At 44.2% G+C, this 26,699-nt stretch overlaps 1 protein-coding gene across 4 annotated transcripts in view; it reads right to left on the bottom strand.

Moving 5' to 3' along the window:
• The window catches only part of VSTM4 (V-set and transmembrane domain containing 4), a 678,267-nt gene that overhangs the window by 632,426 nt on the left and 19,142 nt on the right, over positions 1–26,699 (bottom strand). For 3 of the 4 annotated variants that reach the window (XM_089680005.1, XM_089680003.1, XM_089680002.1), the window contains exon 2: positions 16,445–16,525. The exons of the other annotated variant lie outside the window; for it this stretch is intronic. In XM_089680005.1, the coding sequence (XP_089536131.1) occupies positions 16,445–16,525 (81 nt within the window). The remainder of the gene's footprint in view (positions 1–16,444; positions 16,526–26,699) is intronic. 4 annotated transcript variants of the gene reach the window in all.

The following is a 26,699-nucleotide window of genomic DNA, read 5'->3' on the forward strand; positions in this document are numbered from 1 at the left end:
GTGCTTCTTGAAACCAGTAAACCCAAAACAGGTGTGTGTTTTTTAAGGGCAGGACAGCTGTCAGCAACACATCCAATATCATCACACTGATTGGAGTCAAGGTTGGCTCACTCCTGGCTCCAATTAGCTCTGGGAGAAGTCATTAAGCTAGGGCCTCACATACTTTTTCCTCCCTGCACTGTGAATGTTTACATGTTATGTGCAATTAAACCATGGCAACATCTAATGTTTGTGTAGTATTATGTTCAGCAGACTGTGTTCTTCTATTGTTGTGACTTAGATGACGTTCAGAGCACATTTTATGCCCAATTCATGCAAAACTCCACGTAATCCCAAGGGGTTCACATACTTTTTCTTGCAACTGTACATCATACATGTATACACTATATTGCCAAAAGTATTGGGACGCCTGCCTTTACACTCACATGAACTTTAATGGCATCCCAGTCTTAGTCCGTAGAGTTTAATATAGAGTTGGTCCACCCTTTACAGCTATACCAGCTTCAACTCTTCTGGTAAGGCTGCCCACAAGGTTTAGAAGTGTGTCTGTGGGAATGTTTGAGCATTCTTCCAGAAGCGCATTTGTGAGGTCAGGCACTGATATCGGACGAGAAAGGCTGGCTCACAGTCTCCACTCTAATTCATCCCAAGGGTGTTTTATCGGGTTGAGGTCAGGACTCTGTGCAGGCCATTCAAGTCCCTCTACTCCAAACTTGCTCATCCATGTCTCTATGGACCTTGTTTTGTGCATAGTCATGTTGGAACAGGAAGTGGTCATCCCCAAACTGTTACCACGTGGTTGGGAGCATGAAATTGTCCAAAATGTCTTGGTATGCTGAGGCTTTAAGAGTTCCCTTTACTGGAACTAAGGGGCCAAGCCCAACTCCTGGAAAACAACCCCACGACATAATTTCCCTCCATCAAACTTTACACTTGGTACAATGCAGTCAGACAAGTACCGCTCTCCTGGCAACCACCAAACCCAGACACGTCCATCAGATTGCCAGACAGAGAAGCATGATTCATCACTCCAGAGAGCACGTCTCCACTGCTCTACAGTTGGAGGCGGTGTGCTTTACACCACTGCATCCGATGCTTAGCATTACACTTGGATAAGGCTTGGATGCAGCTTCTTGGCCATGGAAACCCATTCCATTAAGCTCTCTACACACTTTTGTGCTAATCTGAAGGCCACATGATGTTTGGAGGTCTTTAGGTGTTGACTCTGCAGACAGTTGGTGACTTCTGCGCACTGTGTGCACTGGGTCCACTCTGTAATTTTACATGGCCTACCATTTCATGGCCGAGTTGCTGTTGTTCCCAGTTGCTTCCACTTTGTCTTTGTTATGCTCCTTGCTGCTAAATATTCCACGGCCAACTGCTAGTGAGCAGTTGACCGTGAAATATTTAGCAGCAAGGAAATTTCATGGATGTACTTATTGCACAGGTGGGAACCTATCACAGTACCACGCTTGAATTTACTGAGCTCCCGAGAGCAACCCATTCTTTCACAAATGTTTGTAGAAGCAGTCTGCATGCCTAGGTGCTTGATTTTATACACTTGTGGCCATGGAGGTGATTGGAACACCTGAATCAAATGATTTGGAGGGGTGTCCCAATACTTTTTGCAATATAGTGTATGTGGATCTACATAGATATTGCTCAGGCACACATTAATAAATCATAACTCAAAAGTGCTTTCCATGGATACTTTGTAAACATATGTAATATAGCTCAGAGTGTTTATCTTTTCTTTTGCATTTCAGTTTAACAGGAGTACATGTTACGTGTACATACATAGTCACAGACTTGCATACAGAATAACCATAGGACATCAGTAAAACAAAGTGGGCATGAAGTACCATAATGTCAGCTGAAATGTGTCATGTACAAAAAAACAAGTCTAGGTAAATATATACTTTATATTCAAGAAATATCACTTTATTTGTTCTAGTGAAAGCATAAATTAGATTTCCAGGAAATAATCTGTATAGGACACCACTGTGTAGCAACAATGAGGAGACCCTGGCTCAGTGACTTGTGGGCAGGTGCAGTACGCTTTCTAGACTGTAGGTGGGGCTCCACCATAGCAGTGCCAAAGCCTGGAGAGAAAGTGAGAAGAAACCTAGTTTCTCTCTGGTTTCCTGGTCTCTGAAGGCAGTGTTCTGGTTGGCTACGCTGCATTCATGTAACCCCTGGCAGTCATCTTGGGGCAGCAGGGCCTTTATAAGTCCCTGCCCCTGGGTTTTGGAGTGCTTTTGCAAAGTGGTCAGAGTAGGGATAGATCACCTGTCTGACAGGGAAAGTGATTAGCAGCAGGGATAGTTGCCTAACTAGTAGGGACATGCAATCCTTCACAGAAGCCTCCCCATTGGAACCGAACCTGCAAATCTGCATTCCACCAACTAAGACAGGTGCTGTTGGCTCATACTACCTGCTACCTCTCTGCACTCAACTGTGAGTTTTGCTCGGTGCGGTGCTCTCCCGCTTGGGTTGTTTGTAGTTGAGCATACTTGTCAATACAAGTTTTGAGTTGAGTTATCTGCAGTCGGGCTCTGTGTCATCACTGCGGCCGCATCACACTGCACACTTGCCACACTTGGCAGCAGTCAGCAGGATATGTCCCTTGCAGCGGGTGAGGAAGGAATTTCGAGCAAGAAGAGGGGGAAGCAACAGCAGCAGTGACCAAAAGGTATAAACCTGTGTATTTGTAAAATATTTAGACACTTTTTATTTTGTAATAGCCAGCTAAGAAAAATAAGAGTGACTTTATTTGACCTCACAAAAGCTACAAAATCAATTAAAAAATAATAACTTCAAGTACAATAAAAATACACATAGCTTAAATAAAATTAAATTATGTTTATTTTCTTGAATACATAAAATAATGTATGTGCTTTCTTTGTGCAAAAGCAAGCATATGTGCCTGAGTGTGCAAAATGTTTGCCCCTGCCAGATTAAAGCCAGTCCGTTAGTTCCAATAAACACAGACGTCTGTTCAACCACTTCCCCTTCTGACGTAGCAGTGGGGGCTGACTGAATGCATAAAAACGGAAAATTGTATACTCACTTTTCCATAAATTTTCTTTCCTGGTGCATCTTCATGGCAGCATACATTGGGTTGTGGCTCCACCCCCTCAACCTGATAGAACTAGTTAACTATAAGTTCTCAGCTAGGCCCCAGACCAGCATTCTCTGTAACTATCACCTTAAAGGGTGGCAATCGGTATGCTGCCATGAAGATGCACCAGGAAAGGAAAATTACAGAAAGGGGAGTATACAATTTAAAGTTTTCCCGGAGCATCATTGCAGTATACACTGGGAAATAACTCACCAGTCAGGTGGGTGCAAGAAAAAAACCCTCAAATTTAGTAACCAGGACCAGCCTGGCTCGCTTGGATAACGGATCTGCCAAACTCTACTGTCGTAAATTGTGCCGGATCCACATGATAGTGTGAAATGAACTTATTCCTAGACAACCATGTTGTCACCTTACAGATCATTTCCAGAGAGACTCTGCAATACGCTTCCCAGGAAGATGCCCTTGTGGAATGTGCCCTCAAGTAGGCCTTCTTTATGATCTTGATTAACCAAGAGAATATGGTGCGTGAGGATGCCGATTACCCTATTCTGGCCCCATGAGGGATTACTGGAAAGTTAGCCACTTTTCTGAATGGTTCAGTGACTGTCAGTTATGTCTTTGTGTTTAAGCCAACATCTAGTGGATGTGGTGTTCCTTGATCATTGAGGAAGGATGGCAGAATGATCTTCTGAATGATCTCCTGATTGAAATATACCTTCGTAATTTTGATAGTTTTAGGATTACTCTATCTAGATAGATTAGGAAGTGAGGTTCTTTAGTAACAAGAGCTTGAATTTCAGATACTCACTTTGCTGAGGTTATGGTGATGAGGAAACACACCTTCAGCTTTAAGTCACATAATAAGGTCAACTGTAGTGGACAAAAGGGAGAGCACAATAATGCTTCCAGGACTAACGACAGATCCCAGGGAATATCAGTTTTCTGGGTTGCCTGATTTTTAGACATGCTCTTATGAATTGGATGACCAGGGGATTTGCTGCCCATTTAATTCCTGTAATGACAGATAGGGCTGATACCTGGACTTTTAAGGTACTTGAATTCAGGCCATTGCCGAGCCCCAATTGCAAGAAAGCTAGAACTGGGGCCACTTCTGGGGATGCTGGATTCCAGGACTGCCGCTGGGCAACTGAGAGGAAGTTCTGCCATGTTTTCTGATCCATGTTGTTTGTGGAGCTTTTCCTGGCCTGAGAATGGGTTGCTACCACTTGGCTACAGCACCCGGACTCTACGAACCCTTGCCTCTCAGTTTCCAGGCCATTAGGTGCAGCCTCTCTGGAGTTGGATGCAGAAACTTTCCCTGGGACAGAAGACCCGAGGTTACTTGTGTTGCCTTCACAGGCTAATTGAATTGAAGTTACTTATATGGGACATGTAGTGTACCACTGCCATCTAGTGGCAAACATGAATGGCAGGTCTCCTCTGCATATGTAAGCTCTCAGACAGGAAATGACTCTTGGTTTAGGAAGCTCGTCAGCCATTTTAGACTTCTATTCACTGGGGATGCAGTGTGCTTGCTTCTCTCCCAAGGGGCCTGAGACATCATCACCTGTAAGTGCCTTTCTTCTGTGTCATCTGTCATTTATGTTACACTAGTTATTCTATGTATACTGATATGCTGTTATTGTATTGTGTTTCAGTTTCACCTATAAAATAAAGTTGGATTCTTTGGTAGACAACACAAGCAGTGGGCTTCTGTTTGCTGGAGATTCTGACAAGGGTTTAGCTGTCCGTTTAGAGCCACACATAGTCAGTGTTTTGAGAACGGAATAGTGAAAAGGTGAAGCGCAACAAGCCTGGAGATAGGAGTCACTGCACAGACAGAATGAGTCTAAGATCAGGAAGACAGTATAAGGCTGAAGATCAGCCACCCGGGACACATCAAGGCAGGGAGAGCATGCCAAGTGTCCAGCAAGATGATGCACGCTCACACTCGTCTAGATCAGCAAGGTCCAGTCAGATTTCATCAGCAAGTGCCCTTTTAGCCAGAGCTCGCGCCAAAGCAGAGGCAGCTCGTGTTCAGCTAGAATTCGCTGAGAAAGAGGCCACCGTTATGAAGGAAATTGCTGAGAAAGAAGCCGCCGCTGCAGCAGCAGAGGCTGCCATTATAAAGGAAAGGGCTGAGAAAGAAAAAGAAAAATCAGAACAAGAAGCAAAGTTGCATATTCTTCAGCGTCAGTGTGCAGCCGCCGCCGCCGCAGCAGAGGCCGCAGCTTATGCCGAAATGGAACGGTATAGAAGTGGGTCTATCCACGAAGGCCGATATGTGCCTGAGAAACCCCTCTCCTCAGTAGAACGCACAAGGGAGTATGTCCAAGAACTTTCAAGCAGCAATGCAACAAAACAGTTCCCTAATCTAGAGTCAGCTGAATCTAAACCAAGACCAGCAGAATCCCTGAGTGTACGAAAACAAACCGATGAGGCCAGCAGTACCAGAGCGATTAAAAATGAATCCTTAGTACAGCAATCCAAACACCAGAGTACACAAGATGTCACAAAATATCTTATCCGTAAAGAAATGGTTAATTCGGGCTTTCTCAAGTTTGATGACTGCCCTGAGAATTACTGGGCATGGAAGTCTTCTTTTCTGTATGCAGTCAAAGACTTAGGCTTATCAGCAGCCGAGATGCTGGACCTGATGATAAAATGGCTTGGGACGGAGTCAGCAGAACATGCAAGAAGGATGCGCAGGGTACATATATTTAACCCTCCAGCAGGACTTGATATGGCCTGGCAAAGGCTAGAGGAAAGATATGGATCACCAGAGGCAATTGAAGGTGCTCTAATGAAAAGACAACTTGAAACTGCAAGAGCTGGGTGATATTCTTTGGGAAGTCCAGTGTGCCAAAGAAGAAGGCTATTTAAGAGGACTTGCACATTTAGATACCGCCAGCGGTGCTAAGCCAATAGTGGAGAAACTACCTCACAACCTGCAAGAAAAATGGGTGAGTGTTGGAGCCAAATACAAAGAAGAATATGATGTCCCCTTTCCCCCTTTCTTTGTGTTTTCTAGATTTGTACAGCAGCAAGCAAGGATCCGGTGTGATCCCAGCTTTTCCTTCATCACCAGCAGTCAACTGCCAAAGGCAGAAAAGCCACTTCGATCCTACAATAGGACTTCAGTGATCGCCCACAAGGCAGCGGTTCCCTCTGAGGACCCAGGCTGTCCAAGCAGCTACAAGGTAAACACCTTTGAAGGTCCTGACAGACTTTGCCCACTTCATAAAAAGCCCCATCCTCTAAACAAGTGCAAAGGGTTCAAAAGTAAACCCATCAAGGAAAGGATAGCCTTTCTTAGACAAAACGGCATCTGCTTCAAGTGTTGTGGATCCACTAAGCATCTAGCAAAAGACTGCAAAATACAAGCGGATTGCTCAGAATGTGGCAGTAACAGACACATCACAGCTTTACACCCTGATACATTGCATCAACCACTAGAGGTCGCTGAAGAGCAGAAAGATGAGGGCAGGGAGCAAAAGGATAATTCAGCTACCCCAGTAATGTCCAAATGCACTGAAATCTGTGGCGACAGTACAAGTCCACGCTCATGTGCCAAGATCTGCCTAGCAACAGTGTACCCCACAGGAAAAAAGGAGAAGGCAGTTAAGATGTATGTAGTTCTGGATGAACAGAGTAACAGATCACTGGCAAGGTCAGACTTTTTCGATGCCTTCAACATTACATCAAGTGCTATCCCATACACCCTAAAGACATGTGCAGGAATGATAGAAACTTCAGGAAGAAGAGCTACTGACTTTACTATTGAGTCTCTTGACAAGAGAGTCCATCTCTCACTTCCCATTTTGATAGAGTGTGATATGATACCGGATGATAAAACAGAAATCCCTTCACCAGAAGTAGCCCGTCATCATCCTCATCTCAATTCAATATCTCACCTTATTCCAGCTATCCAGACAGATGCCTCTATTCTTCTACTTCTTGGGAGAGACATTCTACAAGTACATAAGGTACGCCAACAAATTAATGGGCCCTTTAATGCCCCCTATGCCCAAAGACTTGACCTAGGGTGGGTCATAGTAGGAGAAGTTTGTCTAGGAGCAGTACATCGGCCTGACAGTGTCAATACGTCAAAGACATCTGTGCTACTGAATGGACGCACATCCCTTCTAAGTCCATGCCAAAACAGCTTTGTTGTGAAAGAAACCCTTAACATCCCAAAACCATACTGTGACTTTCCTTCTAGTTACAATAGAGACATTAGTAGTGGCATGGAGTCTGACACTTTAGGGAACTCAGTATTCCAGGGAACAAAAGATGACGACAAACAAGCAATGTCTATAGATGATCGAGCTTTTCTCCATATCATGGATAAAGAGACTTTCCAAGATGAAAACAACAATTGGGTAGCTCCCTTATCCTTTCGCACACCAAGGTGTTACTTACCCAGTAACAGAGAGCAGGCCTTGAAGCGCCTGAACACACTATGTAAAACCTTGCAAAGAAAGCCTGAAGTGAAAAAAGACTTTACAGAATTCATCAAAAGGATGCTTGATAATAATCATGCTGAAGTAGCACCGTCACTGGATGAAGGTAAAGAACACTGGTATCTGCCGATGTTTGGCGTTTACCATCCACACAAGCCAGACCAAATAAGAGTTGTGTTTGATTCCAGTGCTCAACATGGAGGTGTTTCATTGAATGATGTACTACTGAGTGGCCCAGATCTAAATAACACACTTTTGGGAGTCCTCTTACGCTTCAGGAAAGAGCCTATTGCTTTCACAGGTGATGTGCAACAGATGTTTTATTGTTTCCTAGTGAGAGAGGACCATCGTGACTACCTGCGTTTCCTGTGGTACAAGGATAATGACATAGCTAAAGAGGTGACAGAGTACAGAATGAGAGTACATGTTTTTGGTAACAGCCCGTCTCCTGCTGTTGCCATATACTGCATGCGCAAAGCTGCCCAGAAAGGTGCAGAATGTTATGGTCAAGATGCCAAACACTTTGTGATGAGACATTTCTATGTAGACGATGGACTTGCTTCAGCTAACACACCTGAAGGAGCAGTCGACATTCTCAACAAAGCAAAACAGATGCTGGCGGAGTCTAATCTGCGACTACATAAGATTGCCTCTAACAGCAAACAAGTCATGGAAGCTTTCACCGCAGAAGATAGAGCTAAAGATCTCAAAGACCTGTGCCTGGGAACAGACACCCTTCCTTTACAGAAGAGTTTAGGCCTAAGCTGGGATCTAGATAAAGACTGCTTTGTGTTTCAGGTTTCTTTAGCAGAAAAGCCATTCACAAGAAGAGGGATCCTATCCACTGTGAACAGTCTTTATGATCCTCTCGGGTTTGTAGCACCAGTCACCATAAAAGGTAAGGCCTTAGTTCGTGAACTGTCAAGTGGAGAAAGTGAGTGGGATGCCTTACTTCCACAAGAGAGACTCCATGAGTGGGTACAATGGACAGAGTCTTTACAAGCTTTACAATGTCTTCAAATATCCAGATGTTATGTTCCTGTTTCATTGTCACAGGCCTGCAAGAGAGAACTATACATCTTTTCAGATGCCTCCGTTATAGCAATAGGTGCAGTCGCTTACTTGAAGGTAAGTGATGCAGGAAATGTCTGTCATGTTGAATTCGTAATGGGAAAATCCAAACTGAGCCCTAGGCCGGCACATACAATTCCACGCCTAGAGTTATGTGCAGCTGTACTAGCGGTTGAACTATATGAGCTAGTGAGAGACGAGATAGACCTAAGCCTAGATGCTGTGAAATTCTTTACAGACAGTAAAACAGTTTTAGGCTATATCTGCAACACTACAAAGAGATTCTTCTTGTATGTCTCCAATCGGGTGAATAGGATCAGACAAACAACCTGTCCAGAGCAGTGGTTCTATGTACCCTCAGAAAAAAATCCTGCAGATTATGCTACCAGGCCTACACAGATAGCTTGCCTTCAGAACTCTATATGGTTCTCAGGTCCACCTTTTCTGTATCAGACAGCTGTAGATAATCCTGATGACAACAATGTTTATCCTTTAGTGGATCCTGAAGCTGATCCTGAAATTAGGTCAGAAGTAGTAAACTTCAGTACTAAAGCCTTTGACACCAGACTACGGCCGCATTGTTTCGAAAGATTTTCCAACTGGAAGAGATGGAGGAGAGAATACCTGTGTACCTTACAAAGTCGCAAGAAATGGACTGAGACCAGTCCCAACGTCAAAGATGGAAATTTTGTTTTATTGAAAGATAGTCAAGAAAGCAGAAACAACTGGCCTGTGGGAATTGTCACAAATACATTGCCAAGTAAAGATGGTAATGTCAGAAAGGTTGAAGTCAAAGTGACAAAACAAGGGACTGCTAAAGTGTATACTAGACCAGTTTCAGATGTCATTGTTCTCCTTTGAATAGCATTTCTGTTGTGTAGTTGGCACAATACATAGCAGAGAGCTCCTCACTGATGGCGTTCAGGCGAGACATTCGCCATTGAGTTAAATTCCATCCTGTGGATTACAATTGGGGTTGGAGATAGTTTGGCCTTGGGCGGCTACTCCAATCCGAAGATGGGTTTATGGACTAAACTATTTCTTCATGTGGGCCATAAGCTTGAAGTACCATAGCCAAAAGACCCTGATATGTTGTGGACTCATGTTTTAGTTTATGTTACCAATCTAGGCCGGAATGTATTTTCTTGTGTTTTCCCTGTACAGTAGATATGCATGGGCAGTGATATAATATATTATATCAGGCAGGGAGTGTGTTGCCTTCACAGGCTAATTGAATTGAAGTTACTTATATGGGACATGTAGTGTACCACTGCCATCTAGTGGCAAACATGAATGGCAGGTCTCCTCTGCATATGTAAGCTCTCAGACAGGAAATGACTCTTGGTTTAGGAAGCTCGTCAGCCATTTTAGACTTCTATTCACTGGGGATGCAGTGTGCTTGCTTCTCTCCCAAGGGGCCTGAGACATCATCACCTGTAAGTGCCTTTCTTCTGTGTCATCTGTCATTTATGTTACACTAGTTATTCTATGTATACTGATATGCTGTTATTGTATTGTGTTTCAGTTTCACCTATAAAATAAAGTTGGATTCTTTGGTAGACAACACAAGCAGTGGGCTTCTGTTTGCTGGAGATTCTGACAAGGGTTTAGCTGTCCGTTTAGAGCCACACATAGTCAGTGTTTTGAGAGCGGAACATTACTAAAAGAGTTACTCTGAGTTGCAGCAGTGTCATGAACCATGCCCTCAGCGGCCAGAATAGAATTACCACTATGACAGTGTTCAAGGACCTCCTGAGCCTTGCCAAAAACTTATCAATTAGAGGAATTGGGGGGGAATATGTAAAATAGGCTCCAAGGCTCCAATCTCCAAGGGTGGTGAAGGCAGTCTATGCCCTCTGCTGAGGGATACGTAGCTCTTGACAGAAAGAGCATTTGGTGTTGGCCAGAATTTCCACCAAGTCTATTTCTGGGACGCCCCATCTCTGGGTTAGAGAGAAAAAGGCCTGAGGGTTCAAAGACCACTCGTTGTTGGATAGAAAATTCCAACTCAATGAATCGGCTTGTTGGTTTTCCGCTGCTTGGACGTATACTGAAATTAGGTCTATTAGGTGTGTCTGGGCCCAGTCCAGGATGGGATGGACTTCCTCCAGTAAAGTGGGGCTCCTGGTACCCCCCTGAATGTAGGCCACTGCGACCTTGTTGTGCCCCTGGACTGCCTGTTGTTGGTGTAGCACCCTCCTAGTTAGGTGCTAGGATTTGTATAGTTAAGTTAAGCATAGCTGAGTTTCTCTGCTTACCAGAGAGGCTGTCAGGTAAATTCAGTGTGGTATTCTGCTTAACAGAGTGCTGTAACTGATTAGTCATGTCTACTCATGAAGCTCTAGTGTTGTTTTTTCTGAGTTCTGCCCGCCTTCAGGAAGCTATGAAAGCCTTCCAGAACCTGGGCATGGGCTAGGCAAATGAATGGCATGAATATGGATACAGCCCTGGGCAATGGCAGGGGAGGGTGGCCTCACTGCATGCTTGCATGCTGGGAGAGGTATTTACATTCTGAGAGCACATGGGTTCAGTGCCTTTCCAAGGAGTGGATTGTGCCAAGCCAGGCTGGAGGCAGGCTTGTATCATCTAGCACTTGCTGCCATGTGGCCTCAGGTGGGTTGACCTGAGGGCCTGAAGTTAGACTGTGACTCTGGTTCCACAGTAAGTAGGCTGAGGAGAACTGTCTGCCAAAGATCTGTCTGGTATCACTGAAGAGAATTGCTTGGAAGATTGGAAGGAGACAACCATTCTGTCCTTTAAACTTGTGCACACACAGAGATCTTGGGGACTTTGTATTGCTACCCCTCTAGTGCTTGATAGTCAGCATGTGCCTGAGGAAAGAGAACACTGGGCTAGTGTTTTGATGAGCTTGTCCAATGTGTGCTACTGCAACAGACTTTGCTCAGTTGCTATTACCTCTAGACTGTCTGCCGTAACGGGCCTCTACCTAAGGAGCTCAACCCTGTTACTACTTCTACAACTAAAGGGACTTGACTCTTGCATATAGCACTTGCTTCTATATGTTACAAGGAAGTCTGCTATCTATTCTTAGCTGGGACTTCTACATTGCTCAACTGAGAGATAAGTTCAGATGTCCTCAATGTGAATAGTTCTAATTTTGGAGTATCCTACTACAATTCCCCATCCCTATCCCCAGTTCTACAATAAAACTCCAAAAACAAATATCCCCTAGACTGGTCGGTGAAGACAACGATCGGAGTGTGTGTATTTGGCTGAAGAAATACACTGTGTCTGCCTACGGGGCAAAGTAAGGGGAAACCGGGGCAAACATACAAGCGGCCCTCATAAGGGTAGCACTATATTGGTAATGTGCACCCCATCCTTTCAGACTGGAATCTGAAGTCACTACCTCTAGGGGCGTGGGAATGATCGAGCGATGTTTCAGAAGGTTGCAGACCTAAGTCCACCATCAAAAAGATTGTTTCACTCTGTAGGTGATGATGATTGATTGTTGCATTGATATTCAATCCCATTGTGCAAGAAAGGAACTCTGGAAGGTTCTAATGTGCCATGGGGCCCATTGAATCATAGGAAACGTAGAGGTCAATGACCCTAGGATGCTGAGACAAGATCTGACTGGCAGAGTTACTGGCGACAATGCTGTTTTTACTCTGCGGATTAAAAGGCCTCTCTTCTCCCTTTGAAATTGGAACATGTTGACTTGTTTTTCCAGTAATCGGCCAAGGGAGGCCATCCTTTTTATGTAGGGCGTAAGTTGCTCTTTGTCAGGTTATTATCTTCCCAAAGGTCTGAAGGTGTAGATTAGGAGTCTCCAATGTTGCACCAGAATAACCCTGCTGCTAGCAAGCAGCAGGATATTGTCCAAATAATGGTAGACCCTCATCCCCTTCCACCTCATAAGTGTGATAACTGGGAGTAGAACCTTCATTAAGGTCCTGGGGGCTGTAGAAATCCCAAAAGGTAGGCTTTGGAACTGCAAGTGCTGGTGACTGACAGCGAAGCTCAAGTACCTCTGAAAAGTGGAATGAATCAGTACATGGAGAGATCTACAGACAGCATCCAGTCCCCAAGAATTATTGCCAGCAGTATTGATTGAAGGCTTTCCATCTTGAAGGAGTCAAGAAAAATGCTCCAGTTGAGGCCTTTTAGATCTAGTACTGGGCAAAGATCCTGTTCTTTTTCCTTACTAGGAAGAAAAGGGAATAGAATCCTCTGCCCCACTGAGATATTGGCACTGCTCTCAAAAGTATTTTAGCTGGTCCGCCCCCGAAGAAAACTTGGATTTCTGGAGGACTAGTAGAGAAGGTTATCCCTTCTTCCAGTTCCTCTTGAATTCCCTACCTGGCCTGTAGGATCTGGCTTTTCTGTACTTATACAGAAGATTGCATCTGTAGGAGGGATCCCTCCAGGGTTTGGGTTACCTGTCTGACGGAATTAGCCTGACTTACCACCAGTTACTTTGGCAATAGCGTAGTCCAGCTTAGAGCCGAATAAGTTGATGCCATCACAGGGGATTTTACACTAATTAGACTTTTGATATAGGGTCTGCTACCCAAGGTTTCAGCCATAGAGTTCTTCTGGCTATGACAGAAGACAGCATTTATCTTGCGGACAAGGTAAATATGTCTATGGATGCTTCCGCGACAAAGCCACCAGCTTGAGTTCTTGCAAGGCTGATATCTTCTCCTGGTCTGCTACCTTGACTAGAAGCTTCTCAACTTTGGATGTCCAACTGGACACAGCCTTCCCAACTGCCACCAATGCAATGGCCAGTCTGCAGGCACCTCCAGCTGAAGTATTCGCTCGTTTCATTTTGGAATCCATTTTTGGGTCTAACGCATTCCAGAATGTTACCACATCTTCCATGGGTAGGGTGATGTGCCTGGCTATGTGCATCAAAGATGCATCAACCACTGGAGCTGTGTTCAGTGGGTTTACCCTGGGGTTCTTTCAACGGGTACAATTTTTAAAGCCTCCCATTGATACCTATATTTTTGTCAGGTTTTTGCCAATCATCCTAGATAAGTTAATTGAGTTCATTGATAAAGGGGAAGGTCTCTGGTACCCTTCTGAGGTTGAGAAAATATCTTCTGACTTTTCATGGTGCTTCCTCCATCTCCTGGCAGCTGATGACTTCCTTGACTGATCTGGCAAATGGCTCTACTAGAGAATATTAAAATCCAGATGCCCTTTCAATTTCTTCATTTTCAGAGGAGCTATCCAACCTTTGGGGAGCTCAAGAAGCTGAAGCAGCAATATTATGGGCAGCAGTCTTTAAGTCGGGAGCAGACGCCTCCAAAATTGATTCTCTGGTGGGATTCTCTGATTAGGTCCATTATCTCTCTGACATCTGCATCTTTATCTTTAGTTGCCTCTTCCCTACAGGAGAGGCAAGTCATCTTATTCGGTAGAGCTGGAGCCCCCCAAACCCAGCATGTATTATCCCATGGGTGGGAGTGATGATCCTAAGAGGCAGTGCAAAGAGGGCAATCTTGCTTGCTAGGAGCAATGATGATGGGAGGAAGACCTGGAGCAATTTCTCCTGGAATGTCTGCTCTTCGAGAGGGATGCAAGCCCAGAGGGTTCTCTCTGTTTTTGAAGAGGCAGATCTAGGTGACTTGGAGAGGCTGTCAAGGTATGATAGCATCAGTCATGTGGCTCTCTTTCAATCTATCTTCTCTACTTACCCAACCCTTTACCTTGTAAGTTGAGGGTGGTCTGCTTGGGCAGCAGACTCCATAGGCAGAAGGATAGTAATACCTACAGAATATAGTCTAGGAATAGACAGACGGACAAGCGAAACCTAGCAAAGTGACAAGCTAACATAGCCCAAAACACTTACATGAAATGTGCCAGGAAGGATGACACAAAAGTACAGACCAGAAGAGAAGCAGGGCCCCAGCAAGTGTGAAGCAAAACTGCTGGTACAGCAAAGTCATAAAGACAGGAATTGCTTTTAAAAGTGGCGCAGACAGGGAGGAAGTAATGTCTTCCCTGAGCATGCTCAGACACGACCTGCAGACTCCAGCACCATCTTGGAAACTGGAAAAGGAGATCTCCACTGTTGTTACTTCCTGCTGGGCAGACTCAGAAGCTCTAAAGCATGGCCACCATCTTGGAAAAGGGCAGAGGAACCCATGAGGACTACAGGGATCAAGAGAACAACAGCAGAAACATAAAAAAGGAAGAAAGTAAAGGAGAACTGCTGCAAATTACCAGGATTGTTTAAAGCACTTTGCAATGCTGGCCAGCATACCCCTGAGAACACCAGACTGGGGTTTACTCCTTAGAGCTCATTTAGAGGATGTACAGAATGGTGACTTCCACCCAGGAGAGACTGAACCTTGTTGGGGCGAATGCAGTAAGGGCTAGTATATGATCCATCTAGTCCCAATCCGCTTAGGAAAAAGGAGAATGCTGGGCTAGCTGAGAACTTATAGTTAACCAGTCCTATCAGGTTGCCACAATGCAGTATATGCTGCCATGATGCACCAGGAAAGCTAGCTACAAGTAGCTAGCCTGCTACAGAAAAGTTCTCACCCACTCATAAAATCTAATTAACTAGAAAGCTTTCTGCAGAGCTGGAGAAGGGCTATTCTAAGCCTATGCAACTCAACTTACACAAGACATTATACATAGTTACCAAAAGTCACGGATTGCCCAGGACATTCACGGAAGTCACACAGATGTCCTGCTCAGAGCTTGTCCCGGGCAGAATCCTAAAAAGTTGGATTTGTCACAGACAGCGGGAGTTTGGCACTGACACAGTTAATCAGAACCACTGGCATAGCTACAGGATTCCCGTGTGGCCCCAAACTCACACCCACCATATGGCTCCTTCCAGTCTCCAGTCCTGGTCCTGACTCAGCTGCCTGTGATTGGTGGGAACAGCTGTCTACTGTGCCTCATGATGCTACTGGACCGCCCCCTTCCAGCTTGTCTCTGGGATTTTGAAGGATAAAGTAGCGCAGAACAGAGCGAGACACCTGGGTTGCGGCAACACCATGTCCGCATCCCTGCCTCCCTTACTGCCCGCTGTCAGAAAAGCCACAGTCCGGTGAGTGCTCCTATAGAAGTCCATCTGCTGACTGTCCTGTGTCGAGTCTGACTCCTCAGTGTCACTGCACACTGCATGTACTCAGCAACTTCTGTGTGTATGTCCCCCCAACTGTCTCTGTCTCAGTGTCACCCTTCCCTCCCAGCAGCCTCTGCTCCGACCCCCAATACACATGTCCTGACTGACCGGAACAGCCCACCTCTGATCATTCACCAATTCTGCTCACCCTCCTCTTCTTCACCCCCCCTACTCTGCTCACCCCCCTCTCCCCCTACCCCCTGCCCACTCAAGGGAGACTTTTGGAGATCTGTACAGTTCTATGCTGGGGAAGGGGAGCTGGAAGGGAGTTGAGTCTGTACTAAGGTGGGGGGGGACAAGGAAGATGGTCTGTAGTAAGAGGGGGCCTGTATTGAGGATGGTCTATAATGAGGATATGGGGTGGCAATTTAACCCACACCCATTTTTTTTCTGTGACTAGGCCACACCCACAAATGAATGCCCAACCCCTATTTAAAAAATGCTCTGCCTCCCTAAAAAATGTTTTTGAAAGTTGGCAACTATGCATTCTAACTTATATTCAATCTGACCAACTTAGACAAACCAAATCCATAATATATATATTTTCACATAGACTATAAAAGTCTATTTATTTTATTTTTCCCAATCCATAACAAACAAAAAAATAACAAACTTAATTATTCTATTAGGATCCAACACATTCATACATCTCTTAGTATGTTAATAAGCAAATATTGGATATTTTCGATTAAGGAAGGCTTCTAACAGTACCTGAAAAAGGAGGCTCTGGCCCCTTCACCCCTGTCAGCCTTACAAACAGCACTGAGAAAGCTGGCTCCGGATGTGACTTCCCTGAAACAAGAGATATCCTCCTTTAAATGGGAAACCCCATTGAGGCAAGAACCTATTACACAGGAACCCCAAGGAGGACCGGCAGTGCTGGAAATTTGGCCCCAATGGACATATATCCAAGAACTATGGGTGGTCTGAATTTAAAAATTTATCCAGGCTGTCAAACTAGTGGCTTCTTTGGCAGGGGGACGACCCCCCAGACGGCAATTCAGAGTCCCAGCCAGCCAAAGGCCATGGGTGCACCGTGTCTATCAGATTTGGCAATGGTTAAAAGGTCCCATGCCTGATTGAAACCAGGTCAGAGGTCACTTTCATATATGACTTTCATGCACAGAGGTTTGGGGCATGAGAATAATTGGACCCCTATTGGCTGTTCCTCAGAAAGGCAAACAATTTACCTATCATATTTGAAGGCATCACCTAGGTAAGGATCCAAATTGAGGACTAGGTTGTGGAGCGAGTAGGAATAGTGGTGACCTGTGGTTAGACATGTGCAGAACGAAAAACATTTGTTTTGTTTTGATTCTCTAGTTAAATCATTTTGTTTAGCTAAATTTGATTATTTGTTTTCAAAATGTACTTTGTTTCGTTTATTCAAATTAAAATTTTCCAAATTGGTTAAATTAAATTCAATCCAACCAAATTCTGAACATTTGAATTGGTATTCGAATGTCAAATTTATTCCATTCAGAATTTGAATTTTGGAAGATGGCTATATTTTAACATTAATACACAGTCTTTGAAGACAATCAGCAATATTCAAATTTATTTCATATTTGAATTTCGGACAAAATCTATTCTATTTTTCTATTATTCTATTCTTTTCTATGCTATTCTATTTTAATTAAAATTTATTTTATTTGAAATTTTAATTTCAGAATACGGTTACTGTATTTTTCGCTCCATAAGACACACTTCCCCCCCTCCAAAAAAAATGGGGGAAAATGTCTGTGCATTTTATGGAGCAAATATGGAGCGGCTGGCCCAGTATTCCCACCGCCGCACTAGAATATCGGGCCGGCCGCTCTGCTCTACTGTGCAGAAGAACCCGCTCCTCCATCCTACCTGTTCCTCGGTCCAGCGGTGTCCTGCTTCTATCGGCCGTCTTCTCTCCCTCGCGGCAGGCATCTTCAGTGTGGGCACCCGGCTGTGACAGCTTGTGGCTTCACAGCCAAGTGCCCACTGTGCATGCGCGAGAAGCGCTGAGCTTTGTGAATGGCCCCGTACTCTTGTGGGACCTGTCACATGTCCCACAAGACTACGGGGAGGGAGGGGGGAGGACAACTCTGCGAAAGTGGGAGTGGGTACCTGTGAAATTCGGGTACCCGCACCCCCCCTCCTCAAAGGTCTGCACTCTCTGGTCATAATCTCCTGTACTATGTCCGCAGTCTCTGGTCATCATCTCCTGTACTATGTCCGCAGGTTCTGGTCATCATCTCCTGTACTATGTCCGCAGTCTCTGGATATCTCCTGTACTATATCCGCAGTCTCTGGTCATCTCTTGTAGTATGTCCACAGTCTCTGGTCATCTCCTGTAGTATGTCTTCAGTCTCTGGTCATCGCCTGTACTATGTCCGCAGTCTTTGGTCATCTCCTGTATTATGCCCATAGTCTCTGGTCATCTCCTGTACTATGTCTGCAGTTATGGTCAGGTGCGTCTTATGGAGCAAAAAATACAGTATATTCTATTTTATTCTATTCTATTGTTTTTGCTATTATATTCTTGTATTTTCTATTCTATTATGTTCTATTCCTTTATTTTCTGTTCTATTCTTTTTTTTCTATTCTATTCCATTTTATTCTATTCTATTCTTTTCAAAAAATCAGATTTTGAAAGACAGCCATATTCTAACACTAATACACACAGTCTTTGAAGGAAATCACCAATATTCAAATTTTGTTGGAATTCAAATTCAAATCTGAATTTTGGATTAAATCTATTCTATTTTTTCCTATTCTATTCCTTTATTTTCTATTCTATTTCTTTATTTTCTACAAGAGATAGTCTGGTCGCTTCCTCTCAGAGTCCACAAGAAGCTATAGGGGGCCACTGTCATGGTTGAACCCCGCAAGGCACTAGAGAAGTGACTGGTGTCCCATACCTTATCCAAAGTCCACTTGGTGCATGTTATCAATCTAGGAACCACACCAAATTTCATAGCCAAGACGCGCCACCTTGTCTGACCTCTATGTGGTACCTCATCACTGCATCTCTGAGGTCCAACCAGGGGTAGAAGCCATATGTGCCTCTCTACAGGAAGCCATGGCATCCTGAGATGAAGCTCAATACAAGTTACTACTGGAACAGCTTGACATTCCCTTCCAGGACGTTTCCCTGACACAACAGAGACTGCTCCACCAGCTACTGGAGAAGCACTTGCTAGTGTTAGCCTCCAGTCCAGAGGAGTACGGGTTCACTGAAGCGATTGTCCACCTAATTCACACAGCAGATACGTCCCCTATCCATCGGGAGTGGTACCGACACATTCCCCCAGCACTGTGCAAGGAGATCAAGGATTTACTCTGCAATATGCTGCAGAGTGGGGTGATCCAAGAAAGCTGCAGTCCTTATGCTGTCCCTGTAATCCTAGTACAAAAGAAGGATGTCAGTCTTCGGTATTGTGTGGGCTATCACAAACTCAATGCTTGTACCCACAGGAATGCCTACCAATTGCATCGGGTGGAGCATTCATTGATGGCCCTCAGACAACCAAAGTTCTTCTCCACTCTGGATTTAGCTATACTGTGCTAGTCTTAGTTATCTTCTCCAAGACATTTGAAGCCCATATTAAACATCTGGATCAAGTATTGATAAAAAATGCAAATAATCAATAGAGAAGATGGGACTTTCAGGGTGCATAGACATGAATACCACACATTAAAAGTTATATAATTTTTATTTCGTATTTTGGTAAAACACAAGGAAAAAATACAAAAACATAAGAACAATTTCAATTCTAAGAATACCAACTGAGATTCAAACTTGTTTAGGTAAATGTAGTATACTCCCTACATGTTTCGCCCACACGGGCTTCTTCAGGGGAGATTTTTTGAGGAAATTTCTACCGCCAAGGCAGTCCTGGATGTGAAAGCTCACAGAGCTAGAAGAAAATGACCTACAAATTCTTAATTGGCCTACACGTCCAAAACAGTTGTAGAGGATATAATAGGTATCACAATATCATCTGTTAAATATTGCAATTCAAGTAGCAAGGAAAATGTAGGGAAAAAGGATTTTAATTGAGGATCAATTTTCAATTCCACCACCAGATATCAGCAAAGGACAAAAGTCCAGACAATATTAGCTCCGTTCAGATCCAATACAGCCGCCAAGATACTCAGTGTGCACTGGTGATTAGCAGATTCTAGGCCAATTAAGATTTTTTTAGGTCATTTTCTTCTAGCTCGGTGAGCTTTCACATCCAGGACTGCCTTGGCGGTAGAAATTTCCTCAAAAAATCTCCCCTGAAGAAGCCTGTGTGGGCGAAACATGTAGGGAGTATACTACATTTACCTAAACAAGTTTGAATCTCAGTTGGTATTCTTAGAATTGAAATTGTTCTTGTGTTTATGTATTTTTTCCTTGTGTTTTACCAAAATACGAAATAAAAATGATATAACTTTTAATGTGTGGTATTCATGTCTATGCACCCTGAAAGTTCCATCTTCTCTATTGATTATTTGCAATTTTATGGGATGTGGTGCAATAATCATATCTGGTCACTTGCTCGCCACTTCACTGTTTAATTGATAAAAAAATACCAAAAGCTCCAGGGGAAGTAAGTTGGAGCCCAAATGGGCCATACCGGGTGGTTTCTGAGGGGCCTGACCCTGTGAAGAAGCGACTCTAGCGAAACATGCTGAGACCCTGTGTGCTAAGTGGTGACTGCTCCAAAAAGCCTGCTGATGACCGGAAGGCATTCGACTCAACAGATCTACCTCCAATGCATGAGGTCCCTGCTGAATGGTTCCTGCCTCCTCTGAGCCTCCAACCTCCACTGACTCAGAGACTGACAGCTCCAATGTAGGTAGTGCAGGAGACTGATATGTCTGAGGACGCAACCTTGGGCCCCAGTGAAGGGAAGATGGAGGACATGTGTGATCCCTTGCCACCTGCATGCCCCAAGTCACTACCTGAAAATGAACCTTCGCCAAGTGACTCGGCTGAAAGCCAAGAAAATCGTTGCCCTTTGTGGTCCATCTGCATGCAACTTCCTGCAAGTTGTTTGAACTTGTCTTAATTGTTCTGCCTTAATCTTGCTCTAGTTGCACTTTTATTGCGTTTTTTTTGCTCTTATTGTATTGCAATGCCAAGGACAGTATCCGTCAAGGGTGTGTGGGGGGGGGGGTGTAGGCAGGTGCAGTCCTCTTTCTCCATTGTAAGTAGCCCTCAACTGTAGTAGTGCCACAGCCTGGAGAGGAAGGCTGGAGAAACCTAGGTTTCTCTATAGTTTCCTTATGCCTAAAGGCAGTGTTCCGGTTGGTTACATAGCATTCTGGTAACCCTTGGTGGCTATCTTGGGTCAGAAGGGCCTTTATAAATCCCTGCACCTGTGTTTTGGCGTTCTTTTTGCGACGTGGTTAGAGTAGAGAAAGGTCACCTATATGACAGGAAAAATGATTTGTGGCAAGGAAAGGTTTCTGAAGAGTAGGGATATGCAATCCTTCATGGAAGCCTGCCCAGGGGGACCAGACTGGCCAGGCTTCATTCCACCCTCTAAGACAGGTGCTGTCGGTGCATCTTACCTGCTGACTCTCTGCACTGAACTGTGAGTTTTACCTGATGCATTGCTCTCCCACCCAGGTTGTTTGTAGTTGAGCATACTCTTCAACACAAGTTTTGAGTTATCTGCAACTACACTCTGTCATCACTGTCTCCACATAATGCTACACCTACCCAGAGACTCTACTACAATTGAAGCCATTGGGACATATTGGAAACTAGCATTTTTGGGGGGACATCAGGTTTTCTTTAATTTTCAACCTTTGAACTGAAGTCTTTACATCTAACCTGACCCTTATACTTAACCCTAGACTTAGTTAATCAAATTATGTGTGGCTTATTACTAATGTTCATATAAAAAAAGCAGTGACTATAACCATTTAATTTCCTTTTTTTATTTAGTGGCATGCATCGGAGTATAATATATCAAATCAACATATGCAGGCACAGATAGACAGACAAAGGCATCATGCCAGAAACAGGAAAACATCTTAACGCAAATAACACAAGCAGGATCTTTTTTTTTTTTTTAAGTAAGATAGCAATGTAAAACCCTCCAATATCAATTGCTTATATATTAAGAAGGTGATGTGGAAAGTAGCAAAACAACCAGGCAGTGAATTTTCTAAAGAGCAGAAGGTTTATTAATAATAGCTGCAGCTGGAAGTGAGTTTGGTCTCGCTCAGAAATATAGAGCTTGCAGGCTTCCTTTTTAAGAATCTTACACCACAGAATTACATGTAGTACAATATGATTGGTTGTCTAAACATATGTCAATGTAATTAACATAAATAAAAAAAATGAATGTCTGCACCTGCAGACACGATATCTGTGAACGGTGTGCCAGAAATTTCCCCCAGTAAACTTGTGACTGTTTTTAAAAAAAAAGGACCAATATGAAGCAGAGAGGTCACCTAGAGGTCAACATTTAAATATACATAATTTACTCTTACATTTATTGAAATAATAACAATTGCTTAACAATAACAACTATTACTAGTTAGTTATTAATACATATGATAATTATTATCAATAACATGAACTATATGGGTTAAAATGAACATCCTACTACAAAGGTAACTAGAAAGAACTATGCAGAAGATTTTTGTGGTATAGTGGTTGCAGGCATAATTTCTTATCGATCATATCCCTTGTTTTAATATGCACCAAACAAGCTTTTAACAATTTTTTGAACAGAAGGAGTGACACCCAAGGTCATCTGGAGAGAGTGGATTGTGCTGACATAGAAGGAAAGAGAGGAGAAAGAATAAGGATAAGAAAAAAAAAAAACGAGGGAGGGTGAAGGGGGAGTGAAAAGAGGAGAGGGATTTAGGGGACACAGCTGGGGCAACAGATCTCTAAATCAGTTTCACAATCAGGGGTAGCCCTAGTTGTGTTTTTTTTCTTTTGTTCCTCTCCTTTTGTTAAGTAAATGATAGGTAGCCCTTGGTATAGTAAAATAGGCCCCCTGTCTTGTCCCTGAGGGCAGCTGTCAAATGTTCCATGTGTTGGATATCATTCATCCTGTCAAACCATTGAGAGATGGTTTGCTGGGGATCGGTATTTACACATACTGGGGATGCAAACCATGGCTGCATTCAGTAGGTGTTTGAATAACAATCTCCAGTATCTTTTATGGGACATAGGGGTCAAGTTAAAGTGTAGCTCCACTCAAAAGAGTTCCGCTTTAAAGGACTGTTTCCCTGCTCCACGTTAAAGATCAGCACCTTTTGGGGAGCGGGGGGGAAGCAGGTATCCAATACTCAAAAAACCCTCCCTGGACCCCACCGACCTGAACAACCTTAGACCCATCTCCCTGCTGCCATTTACATCCAAACTCCTTCAGCGCTTAGTCTATAATCGCCTAAGCTCCCACCTCAACGACAACAACCTCCTTGATCCCCTACAGTCTGGCTTCCGTCCCCTACACTCCACCGAAACCGCCCTACTCAAACTCACCAACAACCTGCTAACCGCCAAAGCTAATGGCCACTACTCAGTCCTCCTACTCCTCGACCTCTCCGTGGCCTTCTACACATTTGACCACCCCCTCCTCCTTAAAAAACTATACTCCCTTGGCATCAGAGACTCCGCTCTCTCCTGGCTCTCCTCCTATCTATCCCAGCGCTCCTTCAGTGTTACCTATAACACTGCCACCTCCCCCTCTCTCCCTCTCTCTGTTGGGGTCCCCCAAGGCTCTGTCCTCGGACCCCTTCTCTTCTCCATCTACACCTCCTCCCTCCTCTGTCATTCCCTCCACTGGCTTCCGATTGCCCAACGCATAAAATTCAAACTACTAACATTGACGTACAAAGCTATTCATAACACTGCCCCAAACTACCTCACCGACCTGATATCCAAATACCACCCAACACGTACTCTTCGCTCCTCACAAGACCTCCTACTCTCCAGTTCCCTGGTCTCCTCCTCCCATGCCCGACTCCAGGACTTCTCCAGGTCTTTCCCCATCCTCTGGAACTCACTACCCCAATCCATCAGACTGTCTCCTACCCTCCTCACCTTTAGGCGCACCCTGAAAACCCATCTCTTCAGGGAAGCCTACCCCGCCCTCACCTAACAGCCGATCTCCTCTACTCCTCCTACCACTTCATCCCTCACAGCCATTTCCTCCTGTACCACTATCCCCTCCCTCCTAGATTGTAAGCTCCAAGGAGCAGGGCCCTCGAACCCCTCGTGTTACTGTATTGTCTCATGTACTGTCTCCCAATATAATGTACAGTGCTGTGCAAACTTTTTGGCGCTATATACTGTATAATAATAATATATTTAAAATTTTGTAAAACGGAAACATCTGAACAATTTTTCCTATAAGCGAACATGTACAGTATTTGGTTCATACTTTTTCAATTTTAATTTATGAACTAATAAAGGACATACTGTATATTTATGGAGATATATATATACAGTATGTGTGTGTATATATATATATATATATATATATTTACACACACACATACACACTCACTGGCCACTTTATTAGGTACACATTGCTAGTGTTGGGTTGGACCCCCTTTTGCCCTCAAAACTGCCTTAATTCTTCATAACATAGATTCAACAACATGTTGGAAACATTCCTACGAGATTTTGGTCCACATTGACATGATAGCATGCCATTCTATCATCTTGAACCAGTCTGCCCATTCTCCTCTGACATCAATAAGGCATTTTTGTCCACACAACTGCCACTCACTGGACATTTTCTCCTTTTTGGACAATTCTCTATAAACCTTAGAGATGGTTGGGAGTGAAAATCCCAGTAGATCAGCAGTTTTTGAAATACTCAGACTAGCCCATCTGGCACCAACAACCATGCCACATTCAAAGTCACTTAAAGTGTTACTAAAACCAAGACCCTTCATTCACTGTATCTGGTCTCCTACAGTACACAGAACATGGAAATGCAATTATTTTAGTAAATATAAACTGCTAAATACCTTTTCTCATCAGCAATTACAACAGTCTTGTGGCTTCTATCAGTGTCCAGCAGAGCACTGGTTAAAGCTTGTATGAGTTTTTCATTCTCCTCTGACTGTCCTATGATTGTAGGAGTTTGTCATTATCCCTCTGTCTGGATATTGCTGATTGGCCCTGTGCTGATCACATGCACTCTCCCATGAAAATAAAAAACTCTCTAGCAATACACACCAAACTGAGCATGTGCCACTTGCCCCAAAGGCTCTGTTCCATCAGACAAATGTCAGATTGTGGCAAGTGCTCGGCGGGCCACATTTTATTTTTTTATTGCAGTGAATCAGTGTCGTCATGACAATGCTGGGAGCCGTGATTGACGATGGATTACAATAATGGAACCATTTATTTTTTTTTAATGAAGGGCTTGCCAAAAGGACTTGTCCTTTTTTCACTGATTCACATCCCTCAGGGCAGTACCCAAGTCCCCACACCCCTTTTATGGCCAATAGCTTGCATATAAACCTTCAAAATGGGCACTTTTGTATTTACAAGGTCAAGTCCCATAGACTTGCATTGAGTTTGAAATTCACAGTCGAATTTTATTAGGTTCAAATGTTCGACAACAAATTGAACAGGGGGGTGTTCGGCCCATCACTAGTCTTCACCACGTCTAGATGCCTAAATGCATTGAGTTGCTGCCATGTGATTGGCTAATTAGCAATTTGTGTTATCAAGCAATTGAACAGGTGTACATAATAAAGTGGCTGGTGAGTGTATATATAAAATAATTATTTCTACATATTTTTCAGACATAAGGGGCCTTTGGCGGCTCCCTGAGAGTATCCCCCTTTTTCCCTCTAGGAGCCCCGGGGAGTTTGTTTGTGCATTTTTACATTGTATTAATGATTATTCCATTTTTTAATATGGCTGTCAGTTACCTTTTAAGTAAACTTTTTTTGCTTGTCCTCTTTATACCACCAGACAAAAACTATACTTTTAACCCTTTTCCAATATCGCGATATTGACTTCATCTGACGAATTCCCCATTCTGGAGTTTACCTTGAGTGTTAATTGGTTGCTGTATATATATGACACACAGCTTTTCATGGCTTCCATGTCCCTGTCATCTGTGTTGAAATGTTCTGAGTGGCGCCAGAAGCCATGAGGTCAATACGTATGCGCACGCATAGCCAAAAATTCTGTAGTATGTAGACACTGTCTTGTATTTTTTTTTGGCTCAAAAAAACACACTAGGTCTTATTTTCGGGGTAGGTCTTATTTTTTAAATGTCCAGGTGTGGACAGGGGGTGCAGAGGTGAGCTGCAGGCAGTTGTGGATGAGGGTTACTATGGAGAGGGCAGTTGTGAGCTGCAGTCAGGTGTTGCAGGGGTGACATGACGGGCGAGTTTCAGACAGGGTGCAGATATGAGCCACAGACAGGGTGCAGGGGTGAGTTGCAGACGGGGAATGCAGAGGTGAGCTGTGGCCAGGGGGTGCAGAGCTGAGCTGTGGCTGGGGGGTGCAAAGGTGGGTTGCAACTCAGCTCACCTCTGCACCCCCCCCAACTGCAGCTCACCTATGCACCCTGTCTGCAACTCACCTGACTCAATTTACCTCTGCAACACCTGACTGCAGCTCACCTTTGCACATCCCCCCTCCCCCTCCACTGCCCTCATATGGTTAGCTAGCTTTGCAAAACACAGCTGTCAGCAGCAGGCCCCTCTCTATGGTAACTCCCGATTCAGGTCCTATCTTCCCACACAGTGCACCAAGTGCACTTACTCACCGCTCTGCCTCTTCCCCACTGGCCGGTGATCACCCCTGGGGCATCGGCTTCCATGCATTAGGCTGCAGGAGGAGATGCCCTACCCCTAAACCCACTGCATACTGCACCCGCAGATATCTGTTCCCTCCCTGTCCCACAGTGAGTACAGAGGTAGGGAGGTTCTGTGGGAGTGGATGGTGCTGTCACTTCAGCCGCGCTTCTGTGTTTATAAGAGACAGTAGATATGGGTGTGT

This window comes from Staurois parvus, unplaced genomic scaffold (genome assembly GCF_062004578.1).
Source record: "Staurois parvus isolate SC_StPar_1 unplaced genomic scaffold, SC_StPar_1.0 ptg000234l, whole genome shotgun sequence".
Taxonomy (NCBI): Eukaryota; Metazoa; Chordata; class Amphibia; order Anura; family Ranidae; genus Staurois; species Staurois parvus.